This window comes from Littorina saxatilis, linkage group LG1, assembly GCF_037325665.1.
Source record: "Littorina saxatilis isolate snail1 linkage group LG1, US_GU_Lsax_2.0, whole genome shotgun sequence".
Lineage (NCBI taxonomy): Eukaryota > Metazoa > Mollusca > Gastropoda > Littorinimorpha > Littorinidae > Littorina > Littorina saxatilis.
Window position 1 is genome coordinate 30,751,252 of NC_090245.1, and position 27,477 is coordinate 30,778,728.

The 27,477-nt window shown below is 42.3% G+C and overlaps 1 protein-coding gene and 1 long non-coding RNA gene across 4 annotated transcripts in view; one reads left to right on the forward strand and one right to left on the reverse strand.

The window, feature by feature from the left end:
* The window catches only part of LOC138966864 (15-hydroxyprostaglandin dehydrogenase [NAD(+)]-like), a 466,254-nt gene that overhangs the window by 20,869 nt on the left and 417,908 nt on the right, over positions 1 to 27,477 (forward strand). Inside the window, exons 3-9 of one of the 3 annotated variants that reach the window (XM_070339251.1) lie at positions 11,230 to 11,256; positions 11,372 to 11,468; positions 13,152 to 13,264; positions 14,050 to 14,146; positions 14,547 to 14,623; positions 15,411 to 15,559; positions 16,242 to 19,490. In XM_070339251.1, coding sequence (XP_070195352.1) covers positions 11,230 to 11,256; positions 11,372 to 11,468; positions 13,152 to 13,264; positions 14,050 to 14,146; positions 14,547 to 14,623; positions 15,411 to 15,559; positions 16,242 to 16,350 — 669 coding nt within the window. In that variant the 3' untranslated portion in view covers positions 16,351 to 19,490. Of the gene's footprint in view, positions 1 to 11,229; positions 11,257 to 11,344; positions 11,469 to 13,151; positions 13,265 to 14,049; positions 14,147 to 14,546; positions 14,624 to 15,410; positions 15,560 to 16,241; positions 19,491 to 27,477 lie in introns of those variants that run through there. The other 2 variants (XR_011455783.1, XM_070339240.1) reach the window with 2 other exon arrangements.
* Positions 21,892 to 25,065, reverse strand: LOC138966829 (uncharacterized). The gene is made up of 3 exons (XR_011455776.1): positions 24,941 to 25,065; positions 23,260 to 23,892; positions 21,892 to 22,052 (listed from the first exon to the last, which is right to left on the reverse strand). It is a non-coding gene; the product is annotated as an uncharacterized lncRNA (long non-coding RNA).

Sequence of the window (27,477 nt, forward strand, 5' to 3'; positions counted from 1 at the left end):
GGTTTACGGGAGGCTTACTGTGCCTTTAATAATCACTTTCTGAAGAAAGTCCGTTTAATTAATTGGTAGAAAACTCCTTGCAAATAATCACAAACGGACTTTGAAAACCACAGAGTGGATTCTTGTATTTATCAGCGTTATTTTATTCAAGGTTATTACAGATTACATTTATTTTATTGAACAGGTGTATAAATGTGGCGTTTGGTCCTGTGTATAGATTTTCAAACAAATCACACCGAATCCAACAACCTTATGAAGCATAACTTTATTTTATGTTCTAACTAAATAAAGCCTGGTGCATGCGAGTGTGTTTCCTCCTTTCTTTCTGTCATTTTGTTGCCGCCTATGTATTCTTATTTTTCTCCTCTTTGTTTTTGTTTTTTGTGTGTGGCCACAAAGTTTCACGCACATTTTTAACAATGAAAATTTTAGACAATTGGATGCATGACATTGAAATTCTGTAACAATCAGCGCAACCATTACTTCCTACGTATATACCCTGGCACCATAAACACATCACCCTGTGTTGGACTCAGTATAACCCACGTGCATGTATAACCTTATGATGCTTAGTCCAAAAGCGAAAGAGATTATTCGCTTTGTTAACCCTTTTGCGGTTGCTGCAGTGTATTATTTATTTTGAACAGCTATGCACACTTAAACAGCTTGCAATTTTCATACGCACCAAAATCACAGAAACACATTGACGTATGTGTGTCATGCCTCATAAGATAACATTGTGAACGTCCAATCTTCCCCGTGATTACTATTTAATTTAGGGATAAACTATGAAATCATATGACCAGGTTAAAAAAAGAATAAAGAAACAAACGCACATGCAATAACTCGACGTTTCCCCCCTCAGTTCGGACAATGTTTTTAACTCGATGCAATTTCAAAGTTGTTAGTCAAGCAGTAGAGGGACGGGATTAAATAGAATTTTGAATATTTCAGTTTTATGTATTCGAAAAACTTAATCACAACATAACAAATATTCAATATAAATAAATAGATAGTGCATCCCGATGGAAGGATCTACGCGGCTGCCGTGTGAAGAGATAGCAACGGAAAAACAGGACCACTTAGGGTCAGTGCTGATCGGTCATCTCAAAGCATACCATAACAACAATTTTCTTTTGCCCAAGGGCTGTGACCTACTTAAAATGATAGACATACGTAGCCAATATGATTGAAAATATGCGTACGTGTGTGATTGGTCAAAATATAATTGAAAATTTGTGTGTGATTCGTCAGCTGAGAAATATAGATGACGGTTTGCATTGGTTACAATAACAAAGCCGAGTTAGAACAGATGTCAAATGTCATTGCGAGTTTCCAGCTTGTTTTACCTGACACTCTGAGGTTTATTAAATATGTTTTTGTGCGACACATCTGTGACATGTGTTTCATCAGTAATGTTACGATTGGCAAACTCATCAACAGTGGCGCAGTTTTAAGTTTGGGACACGATACGCCACATGACATGCACGTTCGCGGACACACACACACACACACACACACACACACACACACACATACACACACACACACACACACACACACACACACACACACCCTTTCTCAGAGAGAGAGAGAGAGAGAGAGAGAGAGAGAGAGAGAGAGAGAGAGAGAGAGAGAGAGAGAGAGAGAGAGAGAGAGAGAGAGAGAGAGAGACTCAGAGAGAGAGAGAGAGAGAGAGAGAGAGTCAGCAGCAATCGACACCCTGCGTGAACACAGACTTGGGTCAGTTGTTACCCCAGCAAGTTACGCAACCCGTTCTCCATTTCACCAAGAATTTGCAAGATCCTCAAAACCACTCAACGGTGACACGGCTGAGGTTCACGTTTCTCCCGTATAGAGAAAGGAATATCTTCCAAGGGCATGTCTTGTTCATGGCTTAGACTATTATACTCTCCTCTCAGATACTTGAGGTCATGTTTGAAGTCTCTTTTGTCAGGGGGTTGAGACTCTGTGGGTGACACAGGGTGGGATGTTGACGATACAGATACTGTTACTCACGTTTTGAGTATGTGTAAGATTAAAGACGTCACGGTTTGATGTGGAATGCGGTGTGTGTGTGTGTGTGTGTGTGTGTGTGTGTGTGTGTGTGTGTGTGTGTGGCCGGTGTGGGTGTGCGTCAGCATGCATGTGTTTGAAAGGAGCTTGTGGTTCGGGATACGGCCCTTGCTATCACACGAACTGAAATGAAACGCAATTTCAGTAGCTGCCATCTGATCAGTATCCAGTACACCTTACAAACCTGCACGCTCTATTTAATTGAAAACGTGATGACATGCTTATCGTTGTCATTATCACACAGGTGTAAGTCATCAACACATGGCAGAAAAAAACAATGCAAATACACACACCGTCGTACACACACACTTTTTCCCCTCTCACTATTTTTCACGTCAACACGGTATTCAACACAGTCGTTGTTTATGTAAATTGCTTCCGCATGACGTAACAGAACATCCTACATATTATATTCCACACTGATAAACGTAAGTTACATGGACTTCAGCCTGTTGCATTACCTGCTGTGCTCGTACATAATTATGAATCGAGTTTTCAGTGTCAACTTTGGCTCTGTCGCGTTTCGAACGCATATTTAAGAACTTGCCCAACCAGTGGTCGGGTGCCACACAGTTATTTACGATGCGTCCGGCTGCGTTTATGCATCAACTTGTGCAACTGCTCTCTCTCTCTCTCTCTCTCTCTCTCTCTCTCTCTCTCTCTCTCTCTCTCTCTCTCTCTCTCTCTCTCTCTCTCTCTCTCTCTCTCTCTCTCTCACACACACACTCACTCACACATTCACACACACACACACACACACACTCACACACGCCTTAGCAACTGAGCAGATGCGCACGCATAATCGTCTAGCTGCTTGGTGGGGAGTGGGGGGGGGGGGGGGCAGAAAGCAACGGGGCGTTAATGACAGACGGTGTTATGCCATGTTTCGCTTGATTAATGTGTGATTCACTTCACACATGACTTTTGCTGAAAGAAACATCCGATCCATGTGACAAGTTATAGATGGTACAAGATTTCAAGCTGTGATATTACCTCCTGCTTCTATAAACTCCCTTGGTGAGCATAGCAATTTGTCGAATCCCTCTTTGCAAAGAGGTGAACATTTTACATTTGTTTGTTTGTTTGTTTGTTTGCTTAACGCCCAGCCGACCACGAAGGGCCATATCAGGGCGGTGCTGCTTTGACATATAACGTGCGCCACACATAAGACAGAAGTCGCAGCACAGGCTTCATGTCTCACCCAGTCACATTATTCTGACACCGGACCAACCAGTCCTAGCACTAACCCCATAATGCCAGACGCCAGGCGGAGCAGCCACTAGATTGCCAATTTTAAAGTCTTAGGTATGACCCGGCCGGGGTAACATTTTACATTCATCCCCCAGGTTGAAAAGCGTTCCCCGACGCTAAAAAGGCTTGCATGCATTGTTACGAGGAGGGAGATAATTGAAATGATATGTGTCTTGGCAAATCATGCAGAATGTCTCGTTATCTTTTCACAGAGGATAGATAAACATCTTAATCGAAACGGCAGGGGAAAGCAGAACAAGATAATACATTCACAGAGGGGAGGTTTCCCGGCCGTGCTAAAAGGTCGTGAACGCACTTATAGCGAGGAGGGAGAAAATTGAAATGATAGGTGTCTTGACAAATCGTGCTGAATGGTTTGTTATCTTTTGACAGAGAGTAAATAACAATCTTGGTCAAAAAGACATAGGAGAGCAGAAAGAAGAAAACATGCACCAAGGGGAGATAATAGATTGTGAGGTTAGTGGGAATGTAGGTGTGCAGAGACATACACATAGGACAGCGATAAGAGATTTTGTTCAGTTGTTAATGTTAGTTAATTTCTCGTTGTGTCTCTGTATATCTATTTTTCTAATTGTCTGTCATTCTGAGTGTTTTTTTCAATCTGTGTGTCTAACTGTCTGTCAGTCTGTCGACCTGTTTGTCTGTCTGTCTGTCTGTCTGTCTGTCTGTCTGTCTCTCTCTCTCTCTCTCTCTCTCTCTCTCTCTCTCTCTCTCTCTCTCTCTCTCTCTCTCTCTCTCTCTCTCTCTCTCTTTCTCTCGATCTCGAAGTCGGATTACAGTCAGAACGGACACACATTGATAATCATGCTTTTTTTTCTTCTGGAGCCTACGTGTTTCTACAGGAAGTTTGTGATAGCATCTGGCGGATTGTTTGTTATCCCTCTGCAATAAAGCGTGTTGAAGTAGACACTGGGGCGTCGTAGATAAACGGCATGAGCTGTAAAATAGATCTCACAGCGGTTTTGTGCTTAGTGGGGTAAAGGTCACCCATTTATCTGTCTCTGGTTGGTTACAGCCACGGACGTCAAACTAAATTCTCCTAAATTGTGGTCCGTCTGTTTCAAAAAATTAAACTGGCAGACCTTGACCAGACTAAATTGTTTTAACCTAAGGCCATTCAGTGCCATGTTTATCAGTGAAAACAGATCCACGTAGTACTGTCTCAGAGTCCGCTCAGACTTATACCTAGAATTACACTCATACCAAAAAATAATGTGTTGTCTGCTTCCTGTGCAGAATTGGAATTCGGTTTCATGAATTGATTCAACAGAACGATAGAAATCGATTAAGTCTGAACAAAACTTGAATTTTGATATTTGTTCAAATGGAGGGATATTATTTGATGATGTAAAAAGCCTGCGCAGTTATGAGGTGGGTAGCCGGATCGTTTACACTGGAAGGTATTGTACCGTTGACAGCGTTGTGCATTGAGCAGTTGCGGAAGGGGCGCAAAGGTCAGCCATGTTCTGCCTATAGTTGATTGCAGTAACTAAACTCTGTTCCGGCTATGTCCACTAATTAAGGTGTCAGGCCTGACCAAACAAAATTGTTCATAATCCACGCCGGGACAGTTGGTGGCATTTTGATCTGATGACATGTGCCACGGGCCGGATATGCTGAAGGAAACGCCGGAACATTATTGTAACTTAATTCGAAGACCAGCTCTTGAGATGAACTGGGCAGTCTTCTGTAAACACCCTCGAGAGGGACTGGATGATGCCACATTCCGCCGCTCCGAAGCAAGCTGAATAACCTGCATTGTTTTCAAAGAGTCTCCCAATAGTAGACATAAGACATACAATAAGACATAAGATCATTTATTGTCCATACAATTAATTACAATGGATGGACAAATGTGGTTCATCTGCTCTTAAAACAACCAAACAACATATGACAACAACCTTAAAAAACAAAAATAAGAACAATAAAACATATGAAGTAAGAACACCCAAAGTACTCCAGGATTTGTATGAGATATACACCCCGGCTTCCGAAAAAAATGCGGGGATCGGGGGTGAGAGTGGGAGTTCGGGAGGGAAGGGGGGAATGAAATTCTGTGAGAACCGGGTCAGGCAGGCATCATGCCAAGCAATACAGAAGAACTAAAAGTGTCAGGAATAAGAGAAGCTATCTCTCCCAGTAGCCATTCGCCAGGACTTGTTCAATAAACAAAAACGATGCTATCTCCAAATTGCTATTTGCGTTTTACCGTTTACTCTGTCACAAGGATTACTGGAAAGTGGAGGAGCCAGTTTCTGCCTGAACTCATATATTTTGTATGGAAGGTTTTAGCAGTAGAAGTGCGATAAAGACACACCATTAACTGCATTATTACCGACGTGACAGGAGGACTTTTTTTCAACAGCAATCCAAAATTAAAGATACATTCCTTCCCGCATTTACCATCATGTCATCCATCACAGATCCTTCCAGGGGCCGTTGCATGGGATGGATACATACCAAAGGTGACTGTGCCTTTGAATTCTGGGGAAAACAGTGTGTCAAAAGTATTTTGAAAAAGAGAGAGAGAGAGAGAGAGAGAGAGAGAGAGAGAGAGAGAGAGAGAGAGAGAGAGAGAGAGAGAGAGAGAGAGAGAGAGAGAGAGAGAGAGAGAGAGAGAGAGAGAGAAGCTGAAAATGAGGGTTTAGGCAAGGCCTAATCTTACAACCTGTCCCATATTCTACATCAGTATAACAACGGGGTGTTGCAGGTAGCTCTGTTTCCTCCTTGGGGATGAAGCTACCAGGGGAAGGGATTGTGTTGGAGGTGCGGGTAGAGGGGTAGCCCTTCCGGTGCTCCCCCTTGGACCTCCCTCGTCTAGGACCCTGGGTCTTCGCGAGGTGACCATTGTGGCGTAATCCCTCCGGACTAGCATAACGTTTCCCTATCCCAAGACCGATCGTGCGTGGTCTATGACCACATCCTCTACGAGGTGACCCTATCAACTAGGCAGCGCAAGCCCCTAGGCGAAACACGGCGGATCTAGAGGAGAGAACCTCGATAAAAAAATTTGAGCTGCCATGACTGAAGACGGAGCATGTTGGCTGAGGACAGCGGGCAGACCTTCTGTGCCGACACCCATCTACAGGAGAAAACCAGGCATGCACGCATCAAACCCAACATGGCCATACAAACGAAACGAAAATTATAACAACAACTTGAACACACACACAAAAACGTTTGTAGTTATAATATACAAAGCTACGAAAATAGTTAGTCGTCTTTGGTTGCAGTAGAGCTATACGGGCCTAAAGCCGAATAAAAGCCAAGCAAACCTTGTGTGAAAATTTGTCAGAGTAAACATGGTAGTCATATTTACTTTGTGAAGTTTAAACCGGGGTTCTTAGTCCTTATTTAACACGCGACCTTTTGGAACAGTATTTAAATGTGTCAGTATTGCCACTGCTGAAACCAGAGCACAACTTCCACCTGTTCTCCAGGCTATGTATGCTAAGAATGCGACTCTTTTCTGTATTTTCACAGTTGAAATTCTTGTATCAAGATAATGTGAGATAAGTACAACAGTTCAAATTAAAGTCAAATACAGCACACACACACACACACACACACACACACACACACACACACACACACACACACACACACACCCTCACACACACACACACACACACACACACACACACACACACACACACACACACACACACACACACACACACACACAAAATGGCATGTGCGTGCACATGCTTCTGTGGGGAAAGAATACAGAACATATGTTGTGTTTTTTGTTGTTGTTTTTTTTCCAAATGAAGATCAAGACACATGTATGTCTTACTTCATTTGCGTCGGTGACATTCCCGATTACCAATCTATAAAACTGAGCCGAGTAACACGAGAGCGAAGCATCTACACTGGCATTGCGCTGAATAAAATCGGTACATACAGGGATTTTCTTAATCTCTAGTGTAATCTAAGAATAACATTCGCACTTTGCAACGGAATGTTAAAATTGGAATAACATTGATTTAGCGCGAGACGTTTCTGGAAACGTCTCTGCCGTTTGCTTAGCGCTTCTGAGGACCGTTGGCATTTTAACACCTGCAAAATTGATTTTTAACTGGACTATTTATTTTTTTTTAAATTACGTAGCTGTCGTCTTTTAATGAATGCTATCTGTCAGACAAGAACAAATTTGATCTTTAATCTTATATCTAAGCTGACTAAATCCCGACTGTATCTTTACCGAGTATGAAGCTCACAGTAGGCGTTTTCATCACTCTCGGAGTTCGGGCGGGGACGTAGCTCAGTTGGTAGCGCGCTGGCTTTGTAGCCAGTTGGTCGCTATCAGCGTGGGTTCGATCCCCACGTTCGGCGAGAGATTTATTTATCGGAGTCAACTTTGTGCAGACTCTCTTCGGTGTCCGAACACCCCCGTGTGCACACATGCGCACGAAAAAGATCCCACGTTCACAGCGAAAGTCTCAGGGCTTGGAAAACACAAAGACACGCATGCATCATCTCTCGTATCTGATTATCGTGATCGTATTTCAATACTTTGACGAGACAAACCCAATGCTGGTGTGTCGAAGAAGACAGCCACAGCGGGCTTGTTCGAATCAAAGTATCACACCATATCCTCAGCGTATTACCAATACCTTGTCCCAATATAGACCAGTTGGTCTAAGAGGACGTTAAACCCTAATAGTCAGTCAGTCAGTCTGAGGGGTAGCGCACATATGTCACATACCTCGATTTTACACACACACACACACACACACACACACACACACACACACACACACACACACACACACACACACTCACGCACACACACACACACACACAGCACACACACACACACATTTATACATTACATACAAACACACACACACACACACACACACACACCACACACATACACGCATGCAGTCACGTACGCGCACACACACACGCACGCACCGCGCACGCACACACACACACACACACACACACGTACACACACACACACACACACATTTATACATAACATACATACACACACACACACACACACACACACACACACACACACACACACACACACACACACACACGCATGCACTCACGTACGCACAAACACACCCACATACACACAGTGACACACACACACACACACACACACACACACACACACACACACACACACACACACACACATACACACATGTGAAACACGCATTCACGTACAGACACACGGCACCGGTCTCTTTAACGTACAACTAAACTTCATCATTCGGTAAGAAAAAGCAACAAAAAAAACGTTCCTTAAAATCGATAAGTCAAATGAACGGCCACATGCGGTGTATATTCATGCATTGCAGCAGGTAGTGCCTGGATAGAGAAGACAGATGGTGTATGTCGGTTCCGTGTGAACGCATATCAAATAACAGAACCCAGTTAATTAGTGTTTAACCACAGGGCTATAAAACATGGGACAACGTGCAAATAAACGGTGACGTCACAGATAACCAGTGCAGAGAGACAGAGAGAGAGAGAGAGAGAGAGAGAGAGAGAGAGAGAGAGAGTTTGCTGTACTATAACAATGCGTGCCTTTTCTATTTTTCCTTCGAGTTGTGTAGAGGCTGATAATACGAAATGTGAATGACATGAGCAAACAATGTCAACACGTGGAGTATCACACATATCGAACGGTTTGTTGTGCCATTTTTGGGAAGAACAGCTTCTGTCATTATGGTGCGCTGGGTAAAAATCATGACTTACAAAATTCTAACCTGGTACAAGTGTCACCCCACTCTCATTAATACGCTATTTTATCTTACTTCGTTTGTTCAAAGATATCACGGAAATGTTGCTCAACATGGGACAATGATGAAGAGTAAAACGTATACATACGTATTATCAACGAAAACTAGCTGCGTGAAATATATAATGTTGTTATTTAGTTCTCGGCATGAACACAGCAAGGCGTGACAGAGCGAACCCTCGCGACTTGCGACAAGTGTGGCATGCTCATAAAAGTTGTTGGAGAGCGAGTGATTTATTACTCTGGTATTAAATACAGACAGTAAAGCTGGGTATACCAGCGCATTTCTTTACACTGCAAAAGTACAGACCTGTGAGGCGATACCGCCGTGTACACTCCCACGCTTAGATCTTTACTGCAGCTCAAGTTTACAAGGCAATAGTGACCATCTCGGAACACACACATTGTTGGATCGCGAATGATGTATATCTTTGATATTAAACGCAAACAGTGCAGCCTTGTCAATTAGCTCTTTATAAACTATTACGAACTATTAGTGTTTCTTCATTTCGGACATTAAGTACGATAGTTATCGCCAAGGTACACAATTGTTGGACCGAGAGCTATATTTATATCTGTGGTATAAAACAAAGATTATGTAGCCGTCAGGTTTGCATTAGCGTGCTTCTTTCCTGCAATCCAAGTGTGTTGGACAATAGTTGCCATGTCAATGACTAGTTTGCATATGTACTAACAGACGAGCAACTTTGAGAGAGAGAGAGAGAGAGAGAGAGAGAGAGAGAGAGAGAGAGAGAGAGAGAGAGAGAGAGAGAGAGAGAGAGAGAGAGAGAGAGAGAGAGAGAGAGAGAGGTCTGAAGTCTGAAGTCTGAATGTTTTAATGAGTAGGCCTTGGGCCCTTTTCATAAGAGAGAGAGAGAGAGAGAGAGAGAGAGAGAGAGAGAGTGTGTGTGTGTGTGTGTGTGTGTTTGTGCGTCTGTGTGTATGTCTGTGTGTCTCTCTGTGTTTCTGCGTCTGTGTCTGTCTGTGCGCGCTTGCAATGTACCAGAAAAAAGTCGCCTTAATCTTAATTTACCCACACATTTTAGTATTTCAAATGTGCACCGACATTTTCATATTTAGTCGTTCAGGTAACATGACATATGTCGCTGAACTCATTATATTGCACTTTTGTTTGCAATTAACTGTGTTTGCTCTTGCCACATATCATGTACGTACCAGCTGTCCACAGTGACAAATGGTTTTGCTAATGTTGGATCAACAGTGAAGGCAATTAAGGTGAGCAATGAGAATGAATGTCACCGGACACCTGAAAGGAGCAACGAGTTGGAGGGAAGGGGGGGGGGGGGGGGGGGTGATGGCTCTGGGCAAATTATGTGTAAAACTTTCCCCGCCTTGGTTCTCCAAAGGCCTTCCGTAATTGAGCCCAAAGTTGACTTTGCGAAGACTCTGCGAAGTCTTATTTGTTTAATCTTCTTCTTCTTCTTCTTTGTTCATGGGCTTAGACTCCCACGTTCACTCATGTTTTTAGCACGAGTGGATTTTTTTGTACGTGTTTAGACCGTTTTTACCCAGCCATTCAGGCAGCATACGCTGATTTCGGGGGAGGCATGCTGGGAACTCACGAATACAAATCAAGAAACAGAAACAAACGATAACAATCAGAACGATTTTTTGTGGTCAAATTTTGAATAATCAGACTGGATATAAACTGACAGATGCTTTGTGTACATCAGGTGCTATTCACAGAGATCAACGAAGGAGGGGGAAGGCAAGGCAACGCTTACGGTGTCAAGGAATATTTTGCTATGCTTTGTGTGCAGGATTTCTTCACATCAACGAAGAGGTTGGCAAGTCAACGCTCGAAGTGTTCGTGTGTGTTCTAACAGACATTGGCCATGGTGACGGAATGTGTTGCTATGCTTTGTGTGCAGGTGTTCTAACAGACATTGGCCATGGTGACGGAATGTGTTGCTATGCTTTGTGTGCAGGATTTCTTCACATCAACGAAGAGGTTGGCAAGTCAACGCTCGAAGTGTTCGTGTGTGTTTTAACAGACATTGGCCATGGTGACGGAATGTGTTGCTATGCTTTGTGTGCAGGTGTTCTAACAGACATTGGCCATGGTGACGGAATGTGTTGCTATGCTTTGTGTGCAGGTGTTCTTTACAGACATCAACGAAGAGGTTGGCAAGGCAACGCTTAAAGTATTGGTGTGTGTTCTAACATATACTGACAATGTTAACGGAATGTGTTGCTATGCATTGTGTGCAGGTGTTCTTCACAGACATCAACGAAGAGGTTGGCAAGACAACGCTGACAGAGTTCCAGCAGACGTATGGTCAGAACAACGTCAGGTTCTTCAAGGCTGACGTCACCTCCACAGCACAGATGAAAGGTAGCTAGCTTACGTATATGCTCTTACCACTTTGTTTATTTGTTAGTGTGCTTGCTATTTCATGTTCCCGAGCATTTACTATGGTTTTTGCGTTTTTGGAACGATATTGGTGTAACTGGACAGCGAAACGTGAATTCACATTGATTGAGTGAAGCAAATTGCTTACAAACAAATATTCACTATACCCGATGATGAACAGATACATGTCAGTCATTCTGTCACCCAGACATACAGTCAAAAGGCTGGTCAGTCAGTCAGTCAATGTGAATATCAGTAAAGTTAGATAATGAATATTTGTTTCCCTCACCCCGGTTTCAAGCATTATTTGTTTGCTTGTTGTTTTGTTTCTTAAATACCTCTGACTTTGAAAACACATTGACCGATTCTATCATTAACTACGAGTTCAGCACTGTGAATAGAAAAGCTACGAATACAATTCTTCTTTGCAAAACAACCGCACGTCGATCCATGAGAAATTCCACCCCCCCCCCCCCCTCTCTCCTCTCCATTCTCCTCTTAGTCTTATTCTAACAAAATGAGTTTTCCAGCAACCGTTGGATCGTTCAATTAATCCAACTGACTGGCGGGAACACAACCCCTGTTGCTCATTATCTACCTGTGACCGAACGGAAACCTCGTTAGCAAAGTCTCTTTCTGACAGTTGAAGTTGCTGACCAGTGTAGTTTGTTTTCCCCCTTGCATTTTTCATTTATTTTCAAGCGTGACCGATGAAAGGTCCATGTGCTCTTGTGTGTTGAGCTGGTTCAGTAAACGAAAGCTCAAAGAGACAAACATAAGGAGGTTTGAACTTTTCGTGAAACAGTCTAGTTGGTGCTGTAGAATATTGGTGCTGAAAATATTGTTTCCACGTAATTACAATAACGAAAGAGAGAGAGAGAGAGAGAGAGAGAGAGAGAGAGAGAGAGAGAGAGAGAGAGAGAGAGACAGAGACAGAGACAGAGACAGAGACAGAGACAGAGATACATACAGAAGGGTTATGGAAAGAGAGAGAGAGAGAGAGAGAGAGAGAGAGAGAGAGAGAGAGAGAGAGAGAGAGAGAGAGAGGGAGAGAGAGAGAGAGGGAGAGAGAGAAACTGAAACTGAAACTGAAACTGAACTTTATTACCAAAGGATAGAGGTTTTAGGCAAAGCCTAATCTTACAACCTGTCCCTAGAGAGAGAGAGAGAGAGAGAGAGAGAGAGGGGGAGGGAGAGTAGAGAGAGAGAGAAAGGACAGACAGACATAGAGAGAGAGAGAGTAGAGAGAGTGAGAGAGAGAGACAAAAAGACAGACAGACAGACAGACAGAAGGGTTATGGAAAGAGAGGGAGAGGAGAGAGAGAGAGAGAGAGAGAGAGAGAGAGAGAGAGAGAGAGAGAGAGAGACAGACAGACAGACAGACAGACAGACAGACAGACAGACAGACAGACAGACAGACATAGGGGTTATGGAAAGAGAGGGAGAGTAGATAAAGAGACAGAGACAGAGGTAGCATGTGCCTGCGTGCGTGCGTGTGGGTGTACTTGTTTATCAATCTGTGTGTGTAGGTCTGTGTGCGTATTCCTGGTGCATATGTACCTGTACATCTACTTTCACGTCCGCGTATGCATACAGTGTGTATATCTTGACATGGCTCTTGATATCAACGCATATTGACATAAAGTGTTGTTGTTTATTTGACAGAGTCATTCGACATGGCCAAGTCGTGGCTGGGAGGACTGCACGTGGTCGTCAACAATGCCGGCATCGGAGGCGAGGGGGATGATATGTGGGAGAAGCTGATCGACATCAACCTGGTAAGATAAGCATCGAAACCTTAAATAAATTTAGTTGAACAATTGTGTTATTAAACACACAATGTACAATGTATACAATGTACAACGACGTACAATGTATACTTGTTTGCGTGCGCCGGTGCGTCCGTGTAATGTGTGTGTGTGTGTGTGTGTGTGTGTGTGTGTGTGTGTGTGTGTATGTCTGGATGTCGAAATGTCTGCCTTTACGTCGGTGTCACTCTGCATAAAACAATTGTTTAAATCAATTAAAGTTAACATTTTGCTAACTGCTGATTTCTTGGTAGCAGCTTCCAGAGATAAATCATCCTGAGTTTGTTTGTGCCTGTTGCACATCTCGTTCTTTCACTTTAATTTTAAAATATTTCGTTTTTGTTAACTCATTGTCTCCCACACATATGGCTTTATCTGACCAGGTGCGGATATATCGGCTCAGACTGTTAGCTTCAGTCGCTTCCTGTAACGTCGATCTAACGCCTGCATTCCAGCGTGTTGATACACAGTTCTACACAGTTACTACTATTCTGAATGACCTGCTGCAGCACAGCTGATCTCAGCTAAAAAATAACTTGGTCAACATTCGTGGGGTAGAAAGTGTTAAGTGGACAGAAAGCATCCAGAGTGTAGATTTCTTTTCATGTGGACATCTTCCATGTACAAGATAAGGCATAAATTATCTCTGATGTTTTACCTGATCGAAAAAAATAATGACCAAATTTAAACAAAAAAGATTAAAATTCCTTTTGAAATTGTTGTTACTTTGGTGGGTATTTTTTTTTTATATATAGAAAGGACCCATACGATGCTCAAGACTTGCCGTGGATTATATGAGAAGAGATAAAGGAGGAGAGGGAGGAGTGATTGTCAACATCGCTTCTACCGGAGGTAATTGTGTGTGTGTGTGTGTGTGTGTGTGTGGTGCGTGCGTGCGTGCGTGCGTGCGTGTGTGTGTGTAGGGGTGCGGGTGTGTGTGTGTGTGTGTGTGTATGGGATGTGTGTGTGTGTGGGTGGGTGGATGTGTGCGAAGGTGTGGATGTGTGTGTGTGTGTGTGTGTGTGTGTGTGTGTGTGTGTGTGTGTGTGTGTGTGTGTGTGTGTGTGTGTGTGTTAGACGGATGATGCATACGGGCTTTTGGTTGCTTGTTTCTGCGTTTGTGTGTGCGCTTACCGGGTACATTACTTTCCGCATGTCTCATTGTGTGTTGGATCCGGTGCGTTGGTGTTCGATCTTCCTCCGCATAACTAGACCTGTTTTTCATGTGTGTTTTTCCCCTGTGTTCTGTCAGGTTTACGACCCAACCCATATGGACCGGTGTACAGTGGGTCAAAAGCTGGTCTCATCATGTATTCACGTTCCATAGCGGTAAGCACAGAGACACACATTGCACTCATTATGTGTCCATAATTATGCCTTGATTATGTGTCCATAATTATCCCATATACAATCACAATTACTGCATACATGTTTACAGTACGCTTCGATCCAACGGGCGTACGTTTGGGTGCGCCTATTTAGTGTTAGAATCGGTTCTGATGTGTCCGTTTACCAGACCAAGGGAGGTAGCTCTTGTAATTCACCCAACATTGCTCAGCAGTCTGTGTGACTTGCTTGTGGCACCTGTTTGGCTGAAGCATTCCTGCTCATAAGTACTGTGACTACAGAGATTGTAGTACTTGTACGTTAACGGCGATTTGGCTAGTTTGACCGATCATAACAAAGTACATGACATGGTCCATGCGGCCTTTGCTATGGCCTACGTGTACGCACACACGCATGCACGCGCAGCCTGACACGCAGGCGGCAAGCACACGCACACACACGCACACGCACACGCACACACACACGCACACACACGAACAAACAAACACAAATCAGCCAGTTAAAAATGCAACTTCTACACTTTAAAACAATGCACACAGAAAACGCTGAGTTTAGGTCAGTCATCCACTCTAGCCTACCGGAACATATTGTCCTATAGTCTTCTTCTTCCTCTTCTGCGTTCATGGGCTGAAACTTCCACGTACACTCGTGTGTGTGTTTTTAGCACGAATGGGCATTTACGTGTATGGCGGTGTTAACCCAACCATTTAGGCAGCCATACGCCGGTTTTGGAGGAGTCCTATAGTCGACTCTCCTTGATTTTTTTCAGGCCAACCAAGAGTACACGAGTAACGGGGTGAGAGTGTGCACGCTGTGTCCATCCTTCGCAGACACGGCTCTCGTGGCCAACATCTCCAAGGGGACCACAACCAACACTGAGGCAGCACTCGCCTTGGTCAATCAAGTCGGCATCATGACGTAAGTGTCAACCTTAAGGCGGTTCTTCATTGAGCCCGTAGTTGACTTCGCGAAGTCGTTTTTTTTCTTTTTCCGAAAACTCAGTGCTAAAGCGTCGTGCGGCGAGCATCGCGAAGTATACTTCGCTTCGCGTAGTCGACTTCGCCCATTAATTTTAAGGACAGGCGTTACGTCCTTCCTGAGTAGAAACGATTCGGCTCACCACCTGAGATCCGGACATGCAGGCATTTACATGGAAACAAGTCCACTAGTCTACTTGGGCACATGTCAAAACTCATGTGTCTGCTTTCTAAAGTGAAGTGTTTCACTTTTGAATGCCCTTTCTGTCACCAGTTTTGAACACAATGTTAAATACATGTAGTGGAAGCAAAACGTAGCACATTGTAAACACTGGTGTTCATTTGAGTTTGAGTGTGTGTGTGTGTGTGTGTGTGTGTGTGTGTGTGTGTGTGTGTGTGTGTGTGTGTGTGTGCGTGTGTGCGAGCGTGCGTGCATTATTGGTGTGTGTTGTGTTTGCGTGTGTGTGTGTGTGTGTGTGTGTGTGTGTGTGTGTGTGTGTGTGTGTGTGTGTGTGTGTGTGTGTGTGTGTGTGCATCTGTAGGTCTGCGTTTCTTTGTGTATGTCTGTGTTTTGTGTCCTGTCATGCATACAAAGTCCTTTACCCATGCTGATTTCGTTTCAGAGTGGAAGAGGTCGCAGACTGCCTGCACGAACTGGTGACAGACGATTCCAAGAACGGAGCTGTGCTCGCTGTCAGCAAACACCAGGGGAAGACCTATGTACCATTCTGAACGGCGTAGGGGAAAAAAGAACAATAACATTATTTTCAACTTCAGCTTGGGAGAGGGGAATAGTATCTTCAACTTCAGCTTTGAGAAGGGACACTTTTTTTTAACCATAATTATGAACCATTCGGAATGGCGTATGGAGAGAAAAAACAAGAACGCTATCTTCATCTTTATATTTTGGCAGGGACACTTTTTTAAGACCTGAATACCATTCTGAATGGTGAATGGAGAGAAAGAACCATAACGTCATCTTCTATATCTATATACGGCTTGTGTGTGTGTGTCTGTCTGTCTGTCTTTCTGTCTGTTCGCTATGCACGGCCAAAGTTCTCGATGGATCTGCTTCAAATTTGGTGGGCATATTCAGGTAGACCCCGGACACAATCTGCTCGATGAAAATTTTCAACACGTGCTCTCAGCGCGCAGCGCTGAACCGATTTAGTTTTTTATGGTTTTTCTGTACATCCATTCCCAGTAACTCTTCCTTATCTTCTCCAGTGTTTTGCGCGTTTATCTCCCTTCCTTCGTGTGGCGTCAATCGCGTACGGTGCGCCACTCATTCGGCGAAGCCAGGTACCCGGCGAAGCCGGCGTACGGTGCGCCACTCACCCGGCGATGCCGGGTACCCGGCTAAGCCGGGTATTCGGCTCTACTTCTTCCTTCGCCGGGTATTCGCCGGGTATCGGTGCCCGGCGAAGCGGGTGATCATCTAGTCAGCTATATGTTCGGAAGGTACACTGTTTTAAGACCTGTGTACCATTCTGAATGACGCATTGAGAGAAATAACAATAACGTCATCTTCATCTGTGTATTTTGGCAGGGAAACTTTTTTAAGACCAGTGTACTATTCTGAATGACGCATTGAGAGCAATAACAATAACGTCATCTTCAGCGATATGTTTGAAAGGGGAAACTTTTTTAAGACCTGTGTAGCATTCTGAATGATGCATTGAGAGAAAGAACAAGAACGTCATCTTCGTCTATACGATTGGGAAGGGACACTTTTGTGTAGACCTGTGTGCTATTCTGAACAGCGTAGGGGAAAGAACAAGAACGTTATATTCAACTATGTGTTTGGGAAGGGACACTTGTTTTGTAAGTCCTGTGTGCCATTCTGAGTGGCGTATGGAAATAAAGAACAAGAACGTTCTCTCCAACTATTTTTTGGAAAAAGGACTCTTTTTTTGTGAGACCTGCGTATCATTCTGAATGGTGTAGGGGGAAAAAAACAAGAACGTTATCTTCCATTTCAGCTTGGGACAGGGACACTTTTGAACTCTTTTTTCTAAATGTCTCAAATTAAACTGTCTCGGCCCCCCGCGGGTTAGGGGGAGTCCCATATTGGTTGGGACGAGAAAGAATTTACCCGATGCTCCCCAGAATGTCGTAAGAGGCGACTAACGGATTCTGTTTTTCCTTTTACCCTTGTTAAGTGTTTCTTGTATAGAATATAGTCCATTTTTGTAAAGATTTTAGTCAAGCAGTATGTAAGAAATGTTAAGTCCTTTGTACTGGAAACTTGCATTCTCCCAGTAAGGTAATATATTGTACTACGTTGCAAGCCCCTGGAGCAAATTTTTTATTAGTGCTTTTGTGAACAAGAAACAATTGACAAGTGGCTCTATCCCATCTCCCCCCTTTCCCTGTCGCGATATAACCTTCGTGGTTGAAAACGACGTAAAACACCAAATAAAGAAAAGAAAACTGTCTATCTAGGCTACCGTGTCAAAGATACTCTACTGCTATGCTAGCAGTATAACATCTTTGACGGTGTTGGGAACAGCAAAATGCTATAACAAAAATATATGAGCATTTATGGGAAATGTCAACATTTAAACCCTCTTAGCATGTGAACAAAATCTGTGTTGGTTACGAAGTGGGAATCTGCAAAATGACATGACCAAGTGTGACCATTTATGAACATTTGTAGAACATGATGTCAGCACTTAAAGGTTTTTTGCCTGTGGTTTCTTATTTCATTTTATTTTAGGCTACGGTGCTCTCAGCAGTGTTGGTGCACACACACACACACACGCGCGCGCACACACACACACACACACACACGCACACACACACACACAAACACACACACACACACACACACACACACACACACACACACACACACACACACACACCGAAACTGCAAACACAACTATACACCCTTCCATACCATACACCCTCACCCCCAACACCCGAACACACACATACCCACAATCTTTCTCTCAAACACACTCACACACACACACACACACACACACACACACACACACACACACACACACACACACACACACACACACACACACACACACTCATGTGCGCGCATACAAATAAATACACGATAATGAACAAACAACCCAAACTAATGAAAACAAACGTCACGCGAACCTTTTGTGACTTTGTTTTCATTCTTGTCAAAAACATAACCACCTCAAGATGCAAGATCTGCATGTGCATCATGAAATGTATCATAAATCAAGTTGTGTATAATTCTGTAAAATAAACGATTGGTCGTTGTGTTTATTGTTATTATTATTACTGGTGATATTTTTTTTAATGAAAACTGCATTATACTTTGTAGACGCTTTTCTCGGGCAGGATATCTTTTAATATACTATATTTTGCATTTCTTGTTTGCGAGGGATTTATTTTAAGTTTTGATCATTTCACACTTAAGTGAACAGAAACCTTAGAACGATTTATGTCATTATTATTCATTTATCTATTTATTTGTTTATGCATTTATTTATTTATTTGTTTATGCATTTATGTATTTATTTATTTTATTATTTAATTGTTTATTTTTAATGTATAATTACTCATTTCTTATGATTAAAATTATGTTTATTCATTGGTGATTTTTGTTATAAATTACTCAGTAAAATTAAATTATGCTATGTATTTATCTGTTTGTTTACTTGTGTTTTTTTTTTTTTAACTGTTGTTGTTTTGACATTGTTGTGTAAAGTGGATCCCTATATAACTGTTGACAGTATCGTTTGTCCATTTGTAAATTTTTATAGACAGGAATGCTATTGTTATTGTACTGTTGTTGATTTTGTTGTTGTATTAACGTGGAGATTTTGTATGACTATATGTTTGTATATAGATATATAAATGATCTTAATTTATGAAACGAACGTGATGTTGAGTTGTAGCACTGTTGAGCTAGTAAACGTGTGTGTGTGTGTGTGTGTGTGTGTGTGTGTGTGTGTGTGTGTGTGTGTGTGTGTATTTGGATGTGGGTGTGTGTGTTTGTGTAAACCCACACAATTCAATTTGTTACCATACTTGTCTGAACAAATGTATTCACCCCAAAAAGTGAGGTACCGTATCGTGATCCCCCCCTTTTTTTTTTACAATATTTTTGTTCACGATATATATTCTTGGTCTTAATGTTCGGACATGACACCAAAATCAACATTTCAGTCAAAAGCCAAAAGTAAACTTTTTGTTGTATAGCCTGTATTAAAACTTCACACACAAATCTGTGTGACTTGGTCGGTGATGTAAGACGGTTATCTCACACACATCAATTAGGGAAGCTATCCTCCGATGACTTCCGTTTTACATGGACACCATGTAAACAAATTACGTTAACGTTGATATATGTTCCGTTAACCATCTGTGAGTGAAATCTAGTTATACAGAAACCCACTTGTCCCCTTGATGAACCTATTCCAAAAGACTATAGGAGAAACAAAATTCAAGTCATGTCCCTCAAGTGTCAACAGTACTCACTGGGCATTGAAGAAGCAACGAGTGTAAATATGATATAACACAGCAAGTCATGTAGTATTATGTTTATCCTGCAGACTGTACTTGCGTGACTTTTGCTCAAGTCCCGCAGTCTAAGCGCCCAAATTCAAGATGCGTTTTATGGAACCTCGATCTCTTCCAAAGCATCGTGAACACCTTTGAGTCAAATGAAAACGACGTCAATATGGAAAGTATAGCAGGGGGCACAGCAAGTGCAAAAGTGTTCCCAGAATCAATCAATCAATCAATGAGTCTTATATCGCGCATATTCCGTGGGTACAGTTCTAGGCGCTCTGCAGTGATGCCGTGTGAGATGAAATTTTATACGGCCAGTAGATTGCAGCCATTTCGGCGCATATTTACCTTTCACGGCCTATTATTCCAAGTCACACGGGTATAGGTAGAAAATTATTAACTGTGCCTAAGCAATTTTGCCAGGAAAGACCCTTTTGTCAATCGTGGGATCTTTAACGTGCACACCCAATGTAGTGTACACGGGGGGAGGTTCGGACACCGAAAAGAGTCTGCACACAAAGTTGACTCCGTGAAATAAATTTCCGCCGAACCTGGGATCGAACTCACGCTGACAGCGGCCAACTGAATACAAATCCAGCGCGCTACCAACTGAGCTATATCCCCGCCCTTGACGTTTGTCATCATGAGTAGTGGAAAAGGAGCTCCTTGCAGGTCTAATTTAAACACGACCTCATTTACATGATATACCTACGTGTGAGTGTATGCTGTTGTTGACATAGAAGGTTTCTCACGTATGTCGGATAGAGATGTATCGTACATACGTGAGAGAGACCACTCATGAGATAACAATATCGTTTAAACCACACGTGTGTATATCCTGTAAATGAGGTGTCAAACTAGTCTGGCAGTGACCTGCTTTATTACTGTTAACGATGCCAAAGTCACCGAGACAAACGTCATTATAGAAACACTTTTGCGTCTGCCGTTTTCCCTGGAAGCGTTTTTAGAACTAACACGTCACGCTACACTTTCTAAAGTGACGTATCTTTGCTTTGACGGGAAATATTGCACGAGGCTTTGGAAGAGATCGAGGTTCCAAAAGAAGCGTCGTCAATGTGTACGCCTCGACTGTGGGACGTTTTGAGTAACATAGACGTAAGTACAGTACTTAGGATAAACAGAATACTACATGGCTTGCTGTGTCGTACCAGATGTACACTCGTTGCTTTTTCAAATATTGAAAAGCTCGCTTTCGCTCGCAGTTCAATATCTAAAAACGCAACTCGTGTAAATCTGGTACGACACAGCAAGCCATGTAGTATTCTCTGTTTGTCTCAAAGTAATTAGTGAAAGCGTAGGAACCAAGTTGTCATAAGTTTGACAAGGAGCCGCTGTTTAGGGTTTTACCCGTGTGGGTGTGTGTATCTGGGGGGGGGGGGGGTGGGTTGAATATACGTAACTGTGGGTCATCGTGAATGTGTGTGTGCATGTGTGTGTGTGTGTGTGTGTGTGTGCACGTGTGTGTGTGTGTGTGTGTGTGTGTGTGTGTGTGTGTGTGCGTGCATGCGCGCGTGCCTACGTGTCTTTGTGAACACGTGTACCTCTAAGCTGACGATATCCTTTCACGATAGAGTCGGAAACTCCCTGAACATCATCCCTACGAACACAAATTCACACACACACACACACACACATACACACACACACACACACACACACACACACACACACATACACATACGCGCTCGCTCACACACACACACACACACGCACAAACACACAGTGGTTTACAGACACAGGGATACACACTTTTCGCACAGTGTTTATTGTATTTTTTCAACAAAGGTTGGTAAGAAATAAATGGTTGATACAAAATATGGCGTCCCTAAAATCTTCTTTTTGAAAATGAGTTGAAAAGCCAGCATGAAGTCCAAATCATGTTCCCTGATCCATGATATGCAATGGACCTGGAAAAAAACGAACATACGTTAGAAAGCATTAAACACAAAAATGAGAAACTGTGCGTTTAATTGGAAAATTAAGAATAATTTAGATAATATCACCAAACATAATGCTTACAATCTAAGTGTTATATTTCAAAACAGAGAGAGAGAGAGAAAGAGAGAGAGAGAAATAGAGAGAGAGAGGGGGGTGGGGGGCGGGGCGGAGTGCGGTGTCATAAGATGGACAGCATGTGTGTTTCGTGTAACCAACAACAAAGATGGAGAACAAACATCACATTCAAATACGGTTCGTTGAAGACAGTGGTGGAGGGTTGTATGTGTGGTAGAAACAGTGGATAGTAGACAGGTAGAAAAATGCTAAGGAAATGAATGGTTAAGATAGAAATTGCGAAGTACTGAAAACATCAAAAAGAAGATTAATCGCGAAGCATCAATTTCTTTGAGTTTATCGGTAGTCGAATGACTTATGGCTTTTGCTACTAATGACAGTAATAAACAAGAAAAGTAAATGACCATTATGTGTAACACTTAATATGAACCAAAAAGTACCTACCGATACAGCTCCATAGACCCCAATACGACCCCCTTTTGGCTATGTTATTTGAACAGGATCAACGAGACTTGGATTTTGTCTAGAGGTTATGATACCCTCAAAGCGTTTGAAGTTTCAAAGGTTTCGATTCCAAAATATTTGCAAAACTTATCCTTGTTCATGTTTTGACCAAACCTGGACCCCACTATGACTACAAAATGTTACGCGGGTCAACCGAACTTTGCTCATGTCCAAAGCCTGATATGTTTTGGGTAAAGTTAATCAAATCCCAAGATTGTTTCCTAGAAAATGATAATTGTCCTCTTTTTTGACCCCTCAGTGAACCCGCTTTACGTTTGAAATGTAAGTTTGGTCAACCAGGTTTGCGTCATACATCAGGGGCATCCTAGTACCTTGTGAAGTTTCAATGCTCTAGCTTTAAACACGTTTAAGAAAATGTAACTTGTCCATTTTTGCACGAACTTAAGCTCCGTTATGACCTTCAAATTTAACGAAGGTCAACCAAATGTGTATCATGTCTGGAGGCGACACAACACCACAGTTGTGTGTACAGTTTCCACCTATCCAAGTAAATTCGCATGTCTAAGCCCATAATTAGACATAGAGCAACGCATATTGCAGAACTAACTACACGAACATCGCTCAAGTGATCATTACCTGTCAAACCGTGGTAACTAGTCGAAACGGTCGTCGTCGAAACGGTCGTCGTCGAAACGGTTCTCGAAGAAGTCGTCGTCGTCACCGAACCCAAAGAAACCGCCACGCCCACCGAATCCCCCTCCAGCTCCTCCAAAACTTTGACCAAAACCTCCTCCGAATCCTGAGTTAAAACCAGAACCTCCTCCGAACCCTGAGTTAAAACCAGAACCTCCTCCGAACCCTGAGTTAAAACCAGAACCTCCTCCGAACCCTGAGTTAAAACCAGAACCTCCTCCGAACCCTGAGTTAAAACCAAAACCTCCGACAAATCTGTTGCCGTACAGAGGAAATTGGCCGTGGTAAACAGGGAATTTGCCATGGTAGGTTGGGTATTTGCTAGAGTAGATTGGGAATTTGCCAGGGTAGGTTGGGTATTTACCATGGTAGGTTGGGTATTTGCTAGGGTAGGTTGGGAATTTGCCATGGTAGTTTAGGTATTTGCTAGGGTAGGATGGGAATGTGCCATGGTAGTTTGGGTATTTGCTCGTGTAGGGCACAGGCTTTGACAGGCTAGGAAAATGGGGGATGTATCCAGCCTGAGCGAGAGCAAGGGTGCCCAACAGACACAAGAGAGACAGCTTCATCGTGGCTCTGTAAATGAGAAATAATATAACAAGTGTTAGTGCCAACAACAACAACAACAACAACAACAACAACAACAACAACAACAACAACAACATCAAAATAAACAACAATAGCAACAACAACATTAACAAAAACAACAACAACACCAACAACATTAACAAGAACAGCTGTTGCGTCTACCACTGGTACAACTTCAAGAAAACACTCTAGCACATTTGTCTAAATTCGAGTCTCAAGCATATATGCATGCATCCATATTGTTTATTTGATTTTGTTTGCTTGTTTGTCTGTTGGTTTATTGGTTGGTTCGTTGTTTGATTGGTTTGTTTGTTTTTCGATGTGTAAATAATGACCGGTTCCATATATCATCCACTTGTTTACAATAAAGTAGCTATCTTTCGCTCCCTCCCGTTCCTTTTTTTGCCTGTCTCTTGTTTGGTGCTCAGCTCATTACACGTTGCATGCTGCTTACAAGTTTCCAGTTAACTGTACAAAATCAATCGTTCCAAGAAAAAAGGTATGACGATGTTTAGATGAGCGATAGGCGCGTACAATCCGCATAATTAGTTGCTCTTTTCTCGCCGAAAGTGAGAACAAAACCAATAAAAGAAGTAAATACTACGCGTAAATGGTGATTTAATAATAAGATACATGACTAAAAATTAATAAATCGATATATGAATCAAGAAAATAAGAACGAAATATATATACAAATAAATGAATAGATACATAAACAAATCATGCATGCGGGCGTACAAAATAAGATACATAAATAAATAGATAAATTAATAAACAGTGAATAAGAGCATAATTTAATGAATAAGTCAATAAATACAAGCACATGACAACTCCCATACAAAGCCCGGGACTTTCAAGCACATAAAACAGACATCTAACTTGATGGGCCTACATCAGATAAATAACAAAATCAGAAAGCACTGTCATTCACAAATAAATTGAAAATGTTTGTGAAACAAATCTTGAACTTAGTTTGCATTTTGAACAGAATCATGTTTGGGGGTAAATAATAGAATAAATCAAAGGAAAAACTCACGTCTTGCAGATGACCTGTCTTTCTCTGTCTATTCGGATTCGGATGCAAAGGGAAGTGACTCTGTTACTCTTGCGCTCTCACTTATGTACCCTTTGCATTGCCTCGGGGGGATAATCTTTGATCGATGAAGTGTGAACGGCTAGAAGCTGGTTTATGGTTTTTTTCGAATTGAAATATTAATGATCAAACATTTATGTGAAGCGGGCGAGTATCTTCACTTGTAAATCGACATAAAAGCTAAATGTATGCGTTTAGTTTTTATATGGCGATTAGTGCGGAAGTGTCGCATCTAAAATAAATCAATCCGTAATAAATGACAAATATGAGAGACTACAGGAATGTAACGGCTGAGCATTTTGTGTAAACAAAATTCTCTTGAAATTCCAGCTGCTTTTGTCTGTCTGTCTGTCTGTCTGTCTGTCTGTCTGTCTGTCTGTCTGTCTGTCTCTCTGTCTCTCTCTCTCTCTCTCTCTCTCTGTCTCTCTGTCTCTCTGTCTCTCTCTCTCTCTCTCTCTCTCTCTCTCTCTCTCTCTCTCTCTCTCTCTCTCTCGCTGTATAAGAAACTATAACCTTTTTACATTTAGTCAAGTTTTGACTAAATGTTTTAACATCGACGGGGGATCGAGACGAGGGTGGTGGTGGTGGTGTGTCACAGTGTGTGTGTGTGTGTGTGTGAGTGTGTGTGTGTGTGTGTGTGTGTGTGTGTGTGTGTGCGTGTGTGTGTGAGTGTGTGTGTGTGTGTGTGTGTGTGTGTGTGTGTGTGTGTGTGTGTGTGTGAGTGTGTGTGTGTGTGTGTGTGGAGCGATTCAGAAAAAAGTACTGAACCGATATTCATGAAATTGCACATGAGAGTTTGTGGATATGATATCCACAGCATTTTTTGTCATTTTTTCGATACATGTCTATGATGACGTCATATCCGGCTTTTTGTGAAAGTGGAGGCAGCACTGTCACGTCCTCATTTTTCATTTAAATTGGTTGACATTGGGGTCAAGTAGTCCCGACTAGGGTATTGAATTTCAGCTCTGCAGCCTAAACTTGATATTAAGTTTGTTCATTAAAGTTGTCATAAACATCACATTTTCACTGACAAATTTTAAATTTATTGCATTGTATTTTTCGAAAAGGAAGCGATTTCCTTCTTGCGGGGATTGACGAAGCTGTCATGTTTTAGTGAAAAAAATGCAGTGCGTTCAGTTTTATTCTGTGAGCTCGACAGCTAGACTAAATGTAGTAATTTCGCCTTACGCGACTTGTTCCTTAATCTTACTATCTATATCATGTACGTTTGTATTAAGTGTTTGCATAAGGGACAGCCTGTAAGATTAGGCTTCGCCTAAAACCTCTATCCTACAATTCAGTTTTAGTTTCAGTTTCTCTCTCTCTCTGACTCTGTCTCTCTCTCTGTCTCTGTCTATGTCTCTCTTTCTCTGTCTCTGTCTCTCTCTTTCTCTCTATCCTCTTTCTCTCTCTCTTTTTCTCTCTCCCTATCGCTTTCTCTCTCTATCTCACTTTCTCTCTCTATCTCACTTTGTAATGGCAGGGGAGTGGGTGATGGGCGGTTGTAAATGAGTGGTTTTTTTTTTTTAGGGGGGGGGGGGGGGGGGCGGTCTCGTGGACCAATACAAAGGTTGATATGTTTGCGTTGAAAATGTAATTGCTTATAGCATACAGGAAGGGAGTCAAACGGGGGAGCGGGGGGGGGGGGGGGGGGGGGGGGGGGAGTGGGAAACATGACGAAGAAACAAGTCGCGTAAGACGAAATTACTACATTTAGTCAAGCTGTGGAACTCACAGAATGAAACTGTACGCACTGCATTTTTTCACAATGACCGTAGTCCGCCGCTGGTGCATAACAGAGTGAAACTGACGAGCCTGTTCAGCGCGGTAGTGGTTTCGCTGTGCTGCATACCACGCTTTTCTGTACCTCTCTTCGTTTTAACTTTCTGAGCGTGTTTTTAATCCAAACATATCATATCTATATGTTTTTGGAATCAGGAACCGACAAGGAATAAGATGAAATTGTTTTTAAATCGATTTCGGAAATTTAATTTTGATCATAATTTTTATATTTTTAATTTTCAGAGCTTGTTTTTAATCTAAATATAACATATTTATATGTTTTTGGAATCAGGAAATGATGTAGAATAAGATGAACGTAAATTTAAATCGTTTTATATAAAAACAAAATTTATTACAATTTTCAGATTTTTAATGACCAAAGTCATTAATTCATTTTTAAGCCACCAAGCTGAAATGCAATACCGAAGTCCGGCCTTTGTCGAAGATTGCTTTACAAAAATTTCAATCAATTTGATTGAAAAATGAGGGTGTGACAGTGCCGCCTCAACTTTTACAAAAAGTCGGATATGACGTCATCAAAAGTATTTATCGAAAAAAATAAAAACATATCTGGGGATATCATTCCCAGGAACTATCATGTCAAATTACATAAAGATCGGTTCAGTAGTTTGGTCTGAATCGCTCTACACACACACACGCGCACAGACAGACACACACACACACACACACACACA